Below are 11065 nucleotides of genomic sequence, written 5' to 3' on the forward strand. Positions count from 1 at the left end.
TGTTGTAATAGAGAGTAAGAAAGTTGTTATGCAGAGGTCACTTATAATAAGTGCATTAGAACAACAACCGTTGCTGATGAAGAAAAACGTAGATTAAGATCTAACCTGCAGACACACATACGCCCAAGCGGATCCACTGGAGACAAACACTGACCAAATTCCACGAGATCCGCCAGAGACACTCCTCCATACACCCCCTGACGGTGCAGTCCCACCCCCGATGATGCTGGACGCACCGCCGGACGGGGGCCAGGCGAGAAGAATATTGTCCTATTTTCAGGGAGCCGCCGTCTTGCCTTTTTAAGCAGGACACGAACCCTAAACAAACAGAAAAAGACACCTAAAATATAGTTAGAGCCCTCCTAATGGTAAGGATCGAGATCCACCATGCCTCCATGGCCGAAGGCCACAACAGACGGGATACACCTGCGGCAGCGCCAACAGGAGGCGAGCAGCCCTAGCCGCTTTCGAGTCGCTAGAGCACAACAAAGGAGTACGCATGTGTAAATTAAAGTTTTGGCGGTGTTCACGAAAGTATGTTTTTTACCATAGAACTAGCGATGTGTATTTTCTGCAAGTCCGGTACATTTGATCTTGCGGAATTCCGGTTTGTAACCTCGTATGACCGTTCCTTCGAATTCATTGAGTTATGTTTTGGTCCTCGTATGACCTATCTTTCGAATCCATTGAGTTATTTTTTGGACTTAGGGACCTCTTCCCAGCACTATGGTGAAGATCGAGTAGTCCGTCATCATGCGCTTGAGGGAATCCATCCCCACCCATTGTCTGTTCATCGCTCATGATTCCTATCTTTTGGAACAGATGAGCTAATGGGCTCTCTAGAACATTTATTGACATCCCTCTGATTCATAATAAGTGCATATATAGTTTTTGAGAAGTAAAACTTTGAAAACTATAACTAAACTTAAATTTATAGAAAAAAATATTTATATCTACTCCTTCTGTTCCTAAATATAAGTCTTTTTAGAGATTCCAATATGGACTACATACGAAGCAAAATGAGTGAATCTACACTCTAAAATATGTCTATGTACATCCGTATGTTGTCTATATTAAAATCTCTAAAAAGACTTATATTTAGAAACTTAGGGAGTAGAATACTAAATACACAAAATATAAAATGAATCTAATGATATATGGTTGGCATTCTATATGGAAATTCTTTCTCCAAAAACTTGGTCAAAGATTGTTGACCTGTATTAGGTTTAGAAGGAATTTAAGAGGAGTCTCGGCATTAGCTTCGCAAGAACTTCACGATCTTTGTGCTAAGTACTGCAGTCTTATTTGATGTATCTTATGCTTAGGGCCGTACATGTACCTGGACTTTAACTAACTCAGGTCAACTTTCTATTAAATCCATGTATATTATGCTTAGGGCCGTACATGTCGGATGTTCCTTCACAAAAATTGATTTGTTAAAATTTCACTAAAATTAAAGTGTTTTTGTGGCTCATATGTAGGAACAGTACTTTATTTTTCGGGAAACTGTCGATCTATTTATCTTCAATCATGGCAGTACAATGAACACAAGAAATAATAAAAATTACATCCAAATTCATAGACCACCAAGCGACAAATACAAGCACTGAAGCAAGCCGAAGGCGCGCCGTCGTCATCGCCCCTCTCTCGTCGGAGACGGGTACAACTTGTTGTAGTAAACAGTCGGGAAGTCGTCGTGCTAAGGTCCCATAGGACCAACGCCCTAGAACAGCAACCGCCGCCGCTGAAAATTTTAGATCGAAAGGATCCGGCCTGAAGACACATGAACAAAGACGAACAAAGACCGGATCCAAGCGGATCCACCAAAGACAACCACCGACCAAATTTCGTGAGATCCGCCGGAGACACACCTCCACACGCCCTCCAACGATGCTAGACACACCATTGGGACGGAGGCTAGGCGGGAAGAACCTTATTTATCTTCAAGAAGCCGCCGCCGTCTCATCTTCTTGAGCAAGACACAAATCCTAACAAAACTTGAAGAAGCACCTGAAAATGTAGCCCCTCCGCGGGCAACGGCCGGGATCCACCGCGCACCATGGCCCTAAGGCCACAGGAGAAGTAGGAGATCGGCAGTGCCGCAGAGGGGAGGCAGAAACCCTAGCTGCCTTTTCTTGGAGGAGGGACAAAGGGAGGAGACACAAGTAGCGTACGTGTTAATTTTGTAGGAACAGTACATTGACTAAAGATAACCCGTCTAAGAGAGGTGGATAAGAAATGAAAAAAAATTGTTTCGACCCTAATAAGTGCCACACGTGTGGCTCGAGCACATGACAACTTTGAACATTTTTTATGACAAGTTTAGTGACGTGAGGATGACAACCTTTTTTTCCGATGGCAAGTTTAGTTTTAAATTTTTTGGATTTGTTTTTTTCTTTTCGGATGTCAACTTTAGTTGTAAAAAACGTCAGGCCGGAGTGCGTCATGCCACACGTGTAACACTTATCATTTGGGTATCGTTTATGTGATCATAAAGAAACAGTAGATCACTTTTTCCTAGCCATAGAGCAATATATGAAGGAAAAAGTGCTAGTCTTTTCTCAAGGAAGCAGATATCAACAATGGTGCTAGTCTTTTCTCAAGGAAAAGAATGGCATGTGCCGAGGGAGGATGTACCACGTAGGAAAATCCCTGATGCGTCCTTCTAACGAGGAGGGGTTGGAGCATTAATTGGGAGATACCTAATCTCCAGACACGGAGTAGTGATAAACACAACGCCTTGGTCGTCTCCTCCGCCAGCTTCCAACAGCTATCGGTCTGCTGCTCTGCCTGCACCGCCGCGCCGATAGGATAGCTGAGCTGAAGAACGGCATTCTTGTTTGGCAGCTGAGCGTGGCATGTCGAAGGCGCCGCGCGGCCCCAGGAAGGCGGTGAGGAGAGGCCCGTGGTCGACGGAGGAGGACGCCAAGCTGATGAACCACGTCGCCAAGCATGGCCTCGGCCGCTGGAGTGATATCCCCAGGCTAGCAGGTACATACGGTACTAATTCCCCGTCCGGGCCGACTGTGTAGTGTTAACATTGCATTTACTATTTCTATTTTATCATGCTCTAGTTGTGCAACTGCAATAGGCATTGAGAGGTGCGGCAAGAGCTGCAGGCTGAGGTGGTTAAACTACCTCCGGCCGGACCTGAAGCGGGCAGCGCTCTCCCAGGAAGAGGAAGATCTCATCATCCAACTCCACTCCATCATTGGCAACAGGTACATACTACTCCTACTCTCTTTTTTCCGAGAAGATGGGATGACTCTCGGCCTCTGCATCGATGAGCAAGTTGTTCATTTCATACGTTCAAAAGAAAAAGTTGTTCATTTCATCATTGATGAGGAAATTATTGGCAGCTGGACTCTCATCGCGGCGTGCCTGCCGGGGCGGACGGACAACGGGGTCAAGAACTTCTGGAATGCCTCCATCAAGCACAAGCTCCGCCGGCGTGGCATCGACCCGGACACCCACGAGCCGATGGTCGACGAGGGTAGGAGGAACGGCGACGCCCAGCACATCCTGCCATCCCACCTTGCGGCAGGTAGCAACACGTGCAGCCATGGAGCCGTGCCGCTGCCGGACTCCATCACTCGCTACATGGGCACGGACCCGCTGCAGCTCCAGCACGGCGTTGTACTTGTACAGCCGGTGGTGTCGAGCTCCAGCACGGTGGGCTCTGACCCGTCCAGCTCCGGCTCCGACACCGGCGAGCAGTGCAACAACGGCGCAGACAGTGGCAGTCAGCTGTTCGACCTGACGGCGAGCAGTACTACTACTACCGAGTCGGGCGGGCAGCACGAACCACACCTGCTCCCATCGCCGGCTGGTTGGAGCTGCTCCGCGAGTACCTTGACTGGCTCGGTTTCGTATTGGTTGTAGTATATAGTTACTTATACGGTGCTGCTATCGACAAGATTAGCCGTGCAAATTGATTTTTTTTGCGAAAAAAAGATGTGCAAATTGATTAATCTGTGTTTGTCGCTGTTGTATAGTGTTGTTCAAAAACGTACTGGGCTGAGGCTGGAAACGGGCAGGGTGTGGCCTGCGGGCTTCTTACAGTGGTTGTGGCCTCTGGCTTGCAGTCCTTTCCATTTTCCTTTTTTTATTTTTTTATTTTCTGTTAGGTCCTCCACGTAAATAGTTGTAGTATTTTTCTTTCTTCTTTTACCTTTCCTATCTTACAGTGGAATCTTAAGGACGCAACTCACTATGTGTGTGTACACGGGTACTTGTCCAGCTTTTCCCCTGTTCTAAAGAAAAATCTACCTTTTTCCTTTTTGTTATCCTTTTTCATTTTAGTGTATTTATTACTTTTTATTTTGTTCTATTCGGTTGTTTTATTTTTATTTCTATTTCTGTTTTATTTTGTCTTACTTATTTGGAGATACATCTAATGTTTTGTAGCACATAATTTTGTGACACACATGAATAATTTTTATTCTCATTTGTTGCTGTATTTTTTTACATGGATTTTGTTACTTACTTATTTATATGTTGCATTTCTATCATTTATTATTATTTATTTATTTATTACCCAAAACAATTATCATGTTTATATGCCCTATTTTTTCCTACATCAGGTTGATAGAGAAGCATTTGATTTTTCTTTTTTTTTGCCTGAAACGGAGATGTAATTACTGAAGGGGATTGCTAATACTCAGTTGGTCGAGTTTTAACAAAGTCTGAGTCAATGTCCTGGTCGTTGGATCGTTTGATGCTTCAAGATTTGTGCACCACCGTTTTTGTTTTTCTTTAGTTTTGTTCTCCTTTCTGGTGTTGGCCAGTTAAGTTTAATGCGTTGGGCTCAAGTTGGTTGGGCGGGGACTTTTCTTGTCTGGTTTGCCTATTTTTTCTTTTGTTTCTTAAACAACAATTTTGTCTGTTTTTTCTTTTATGTATTTTTACTATTTCTTTTATTTTCTTGTAAGTGCCATTTCGCATTATTTTTTTGCATTGGTTTTCCACCTTTTCTTATTTTATTCTTTAATTCACTGTTTATTGCTTTTAAAATATATTGCTAAAGGCATGATTCTTGCGACATTTTTACATTTTATTATTTTATTAAATAATAACTTCTATTTTTGCCATTTGGTTGCACAATCGCCTCGACTGTAATTGCATATCTTCAACACTACGACAACTCAATGTTGTTTTGTCGAGGGGCAAGGGGCAGTTGCATGTCTACCATTAGATATGTAACTGCAAGTGCCATGCCCTACTACAACTGCATGTCTTCAACGCATTGCAACTCAGTGTTGTTCGGGCAGGGCAGGGGTAGTTGCCTGTCTAGTACTAGGCACGCAACGGCAAGTGTCGTGACCAGATGCAATTACATGTCTTCAAGGCGACTGCAACTCAGTGTTGTTTTGCTTGGCGAGGGGCAGTTGCATGTCTACTATTAGGCACACAACTGGAAGTGTCGCGCCCAGGTGCGACTGCATGTTTTCAATGCAACTGCAACTTTGTGGTGTGTTTTTTGTCGGGAAGAGGGCTAGTTGCATATCTACTACTAGGCATGAAATTGCAAGCATCGTGCCCAGATGCAATTGCATGTGACTACAACTCAGGGCCAGTTCTTTTGCCAGCTTAAAAAATAAGCAGCCACCTCCCCAACTTTTCCCATAAGCCGCCTCTCTTGTTCATTGGGGCTTCTAAACTAGTTATGTAATAACTAATTTAGAAGTCTCAACAAATTTTAGGGGCGGCTTATTTCTTAAGCTGGGGAGAGGTAGCTTATTTTTTAAGCCGCCCAAAAGAACTGACCCTTAGTGTTGTTTTGTCGGGGGAGGGGCAGTTGCCTATCTGCTACTCGGCACTCAACTGCGAGCTCTCGAATGCAACTACTACCTCCGTTCCTAAATGTAAGTCTTTGTAGAGATTCTACTACGAACTACATACGGATGTATATAGATGCATTTTAAGTGTGGATTCATTCATTTTGCTCCGTATGTAGTCTATCCAGTGGAATCTCTACAAAGACTTATATTTAGGAACGGAGGGAGTATGTGTTGTTTTTGTTGGGGGGGTGGGGGGGGGTCAGCTAGTTGCATGTCTACCACTAGACACGCAACTGAAAGTGTCACACCCGACTGCAACGGCATATCTTTGATAAGACTACAACTATGTGGTGTGTGTGTGTGGGGGGGGGGGGGGGGTAGGCCAGTTGCATGTCTACCGCTAGGTACACAACTTCAAGTGCGACCCCCGATTGTAGATGCATGTCTTTGATAAGACTGCAAGTATGTGGTGCTTTGTTAGAAGGAGTAGGCTAGTTGCATGTCTACCATTAGGCACGCAACTACAACCGCCACCTAGGCTGAAACTACATGTATTCGATAGGACTGCAATTATGCCATGTTTTCTCGGGGGTAGGCCAATTTCATGTCTACCACTCGGCAAGCAACTGCAAGTGTCACCCCTTGCTACAACCATGTGGTGTTTTGTCAATGGGAGTAGGCCAGTTGCATGTCTACCACTAGGCACGCAACTTTAAGTGTCACCTCGACTGCAACTGCATGTCTTCACTAGGACTACAACTATGCATTGTTTTGTCGGGGGTAGGCCAGTTGCATGTCTACCACTAGGCACGCAACTACAAGTGTCACCCTCGACTGCAACTGCATGTCTTTTGTAGGATTGCAACTATGTATTGTTTTTGCAGGGGCGAGTAGGCTAGTTGCATGTCTACCACTAGGCACACAACTACAACTGTCACCCTTGACTGCAACTGCATGTCTTTGATTGACTGCAACTCATTGATGTTTTCCTGGGGCAGGGGTAGTTGCATGTATGCCACTAGGCACGCAACTATGAGTGTGACCCTTGACTGCAACTACATATCTTCAGTGCGACTGCGACCGTGTGGTATTTTGTCGGTAGGGAGTAGGTCAGTTGCATGTCTACTACTAGACACACAACTGCAAGTGTCACCCAAAACTACAACCGCATGTCCTCGATGCAACTTCAACTCATTGTTGTTTCTTTTCTTTTTCTTTTTTCATTCATTCTTTTTGCTTGGTTTTCTGTTTTTCCATTTTTTTTCTTTTCAAAAACTTACAAATATCATAAAAAAGAGCATTTGTCAAAAAAATTGGAATTTTCAAATATGTTCAAAAATTTGAAAATTCGTTACCACTACTTCAAAATTTTCACATTTCCAAAAATGTTTTACAAATTCAAAAATTTGTTCACGATTAAAACAAATGTTTGTGTTTTTAAATATATGTTCTGAATATCAGAAGGTGTTCTATTATGATTTTTTTGCAAAAGGTTAGAAAATGTTCTCATTCAGAAACATGTTCTTGTTTCTCAAAAAGTGTTCATGTTTTTAAAAACAATTATTTGTGTTTTCATAAAATATTTGAATTTTAGAAAGTTTGTTTTTGTGTTAAAAATTGTTCGGGATTTTAAAAATTCTTTAGGTTTTCAAAAATTGTTCGGAATTACAAAATGGTCACATTTTAAAAAAATGTTTGCAATTTTAAAAATTGTCATTTTTCAGAAAATATTCAACATTTAAAAATTGTCACAACTTTTGTTCATTTGAAATTTTTCAAAAGTGTTTTCGAATCTCAACCGTATTGTGCGTTCTTATATAGTTCACGCTTTGCATGATCACTAGCAACCATGAGGCCAACTAGCTAGCTCCACCCGTTTTTAGTGTGAGGTCGCGTTACAAAAAAGGGGTTGCTTTCGCGTGGACCTCCGGCTGGGTGTACTCGTTTCCTTCGCCAAACGGGGTGAAGCCCAGCACTCGTTTCTCAACACAGCACATAACTTAAGCCCACACCAAAGAAAAATACAACCCGGCAGCCCACATGATAAACATGCCAAATCTAACATGGATGACGTCAGCGGGAGCTCCTATTTGCCGCGAAACCCAGGAATCGAACCAGCGAGCTACTATTAAGGAGAGAACAACTCTGCCAATCGCACTAAATCACTTGTAATGAAATATGTGTAGCGTGAATTGTAAAGAACCAAAGAGAAGCAGCGTAACTCAACATAACTCAAATAAATTAAGAAACACATAAATTATTAAATTCCAATTTCTTTTGAAAATGCGAGTAGTTTCTTGAAAAAGCGAAACAATCAATTAAAAAATTAAAAAAATTCTGAAAAAGGGAACAAATTTCGGAAAAACACGAAATTTGAACCTCCATTTTTTTTGTTGAAAAGACGAACAAGTTTATAAATTAAGAACATTTTTTTATAAAAATCAACAAAATCTAAAATTGCAAACTTTTTTCAAAATACAAACAAAATTTAAAAGTAAGAACATTTTTTGGAAATGTGAACATTTTTTGAAAACGCGAACAAAATTTTGAAACTCCAAACATTTTTCGACACGATTTTTTTGGGAAATTATGAACATTTCTTAACAAGGCGAACATTTTTTGAAAATGTGAACAAAATTGTAAATTTCGAACATGAACAAAATTCCAAAAACATTTTTTTGAAGAGATGAACAAAAAAAATTCAAATTCCAAAAATAAATTGTATACGTGAGTATTTTTTTCAAAATTTGAAAAATGGAAACTCCTGAACACAATTGGAAAATGTAAACATTTTGAAAAATTTGCGAACATTGTTTGAAAATCCCAAACAAAATTAGAAACAGACACATTTTTGAAATTCTGAACAAATTTTGAAATGGAAACACTTTTTGAAACTACCGAACAAAATTGGAAAACAAGAACATTTTGTCAAAATTGCGAATGAATTTTAAAAGAAGAAGATTTTCTCAAAATGCTGAACCAAATTTGAATAGCGAACATTTTTTTAGAAAATGGGGAATATTTGAAAGGTGAAGTTTTTTTCTAAATATGCGAACATTTTTATAAAAACTGGAGAATTTCTTTTTGAATTTGTGAACAAAAGATAATAATAGGAACATTTTTCTAACTTCTGAACATCTTTTTGAATTTTTAAACAAAATTTGAAATTCTCAAGAACAAGAAAGAGAAGAAAAAGGATTTACAATGAAAAAAATGAAGTAAAGATACAAAAATAATGAAAAAGAAAAGGTTTTTTTAAACCCGAACATTTTCTGAAATAATTTGAAAACGTGAACAATATTTGGAAACAGAAACATTTTTTGGAATTTCCAAAATTTTTGTAAATGCAAACTTTCTCATAAATATGTGAAGAATTTTCAAGTAACACGAATATTTTTTGAAATAAAAACGAAGAAGAAAAAAAGAAAGAAGAAGAAACAGAAAAATAGGAGAAAATAAAAAGAATCAGGAAAAAAGGTGAGACAACAAAAACCAGTTCAGGAACCTTCTAGAAAGTTCCCTAAACCGGAGAAAACCAGTTCAGGAAGCTCCTGGAAGGTTCCCAAAACCGGGATGGCAGAAGCGGTGCATGGGCCGACCCAACTCATCCCTCCCTGGCGAACTTCTGTGCGAAAGCTGGACAACTTGACGCAACGTGCGTCAAGTATGATTTTCCGACGTCAGCCGACCGAGACTTCGCAAAGTCTTCGTCGACTGAGATCTAAACAAGGTATATCCTCTTTGGCGCTTATGTGCTGGTTCGCCAAGGGGCGCCAGCACACGTTTCTAAATGGGTCAGCCCGTTCTGTTCCTTTTTCATGTTTTTGGAATGAAAAAGTGTGCAGTGACGGGGATTCGAACACGCGTCGTGCCTCTTGCTAGCGCACGGCTATAGCCACCAAAACACCCGCCCGCGAGTGATTAGCTTGCTCGTTTTCTCCTTTTTTACTTTGTTCCTCAGCTTGGTTTTCTTTTATTCTTTTTCTTTTTCTTTTTTCTCTTCTTTCTTTGTTTTCTTTAGTGCGCCTTTTTTACATTCGATGAACTTATTTCAGAATCGATGAACTTATTTTCAAATTCGATGAATATTTTTTAAAATTGGATTAACTTTTTTTAAATTTGATGTACTTTTTTCCCAAATCGATGAACTTTTTTTCAAAATCCATGAACTTTTTTTCAAAATAGATGGACTTTTTCAATATTTGATGAACTTTTTTCAAATCCTATGAACTTTTTTTCAAATTTTCGATGAATTTTTTTCAAAAACGATGAACTTTTTTAAAAAAACATTGATGAAATTTTGTTAAAAAATCATGAACTTATTTCTCAAATTAGTGAACTTTATTCAATTTTCTTGAACTATTTTTGTTTCACCTGAACTTTTTCGAACTCACGAAATTTTCTTAAATTTGTGATCCTTTTGAAATTTCATGACATTTTTCATTATTTGTGAATATGCGACCTATTCTTTTTGGAAAAAAATCCACAAACTTTTGTAAAACTAGATGATACCCCGCGCGTTGCTGCGGGACAAAAATGCTTAAATACATATTCATAGATTAGAGACAACAATTATAGGATATTGAGCAACATCGAAATATAAAGAAAAATATATTCTAGGGGCCTCGTGGATTGCTGCGAGTGCAAAAAGAATGCTATATATGTCTCATATATACAAAGGAAAATATATTAAGAATATAGATAAAAAAATTGTTCAAATACTCGTGAAATGTGGCTTGGTGTTACAATTTGTCTTGATCCCTAGCACTCCATGTATATGAAAAATCATTCTCATTGATGTGTAAATTTTCTGTTATCTATTAGAAAAAACCCTTGGTTGGAAATTGTGAATCGTTACAACTAACCACAATCATGAATTGGGAACTGCATGATGGTTCAAGCATAAAATGACACCCATGCATAAAAACGCAGGGATACATTTAGTCATAATCCCTTGCACTCTAGGTGAAAATCATCCTCAGAAATGTGGAAGTTTTCTGTTATCTTTGAAAAGGAAAAGTTCATTAAAAAACATGGAATTGATATAGCTAACCAGAACAATTAATTTGGAACTACATTAACCACAAAATGACGGTCTTTAAGTTTGCAAGTTCGTATTTCAAATAACATGAAATTGACTTAATGACAATAATAATGTATATTTCAATATGGAAGTATTAAAATAAAACTAAGTAAAACTAACTGAAGCGTGTTTCACTTGTGAAGCATGATGTATCCTAAAGCATCAAGCAACTACATCTACATTGAACACTTCAATTACAGAG

At 39.7% G+C, this 11065-nt stretch overlaps 1 protein-coding gene across 1 annotated transcript; it reads left to right on the forward strand.

The window, feature by feature from the left end:
• Positions 1 to 2601: 2601 nt before the first annotated feature.
• On the forward strand, positions 2602 to 4558 carry LOC123089349 (transcription factor MYB61). Its single transcript, XM_044511050.1, has 3 exons — positions 2602 to 2991; positions 3092 to 3221; positions 3360 to 4558. The coding sequence occupies exons 1-3, from the start codon at positions 2859 to 2861 to the stop codon at positions 3880 to 3882; spliced, it is 786 nt and encodes a 261-aa protein (XP_044366985.1). The 5' UTR covers positions 2602 to 2858; the 3' UTR covers positions 3883 to 4558.
• The last annotated feature ends 6507 nt before the right edge of the window (positions 4559 to 11065 follow it).

Source organism: Triticum aestivum, chromosome 4B (assembly GCF_018294505.1).
Source record: "Triticum aestivum cultivar Chinese Spring chromosome 4B, IWGSC CS RefSeq v2.1, whole genome shotgun sequence".
Taxonomy (NCBI): Eukaryota; Viridiplantae; Streptophyta; class Magnoliopsida; order Poales; family Poaceae; genus Triticum; species Triticum aestivum.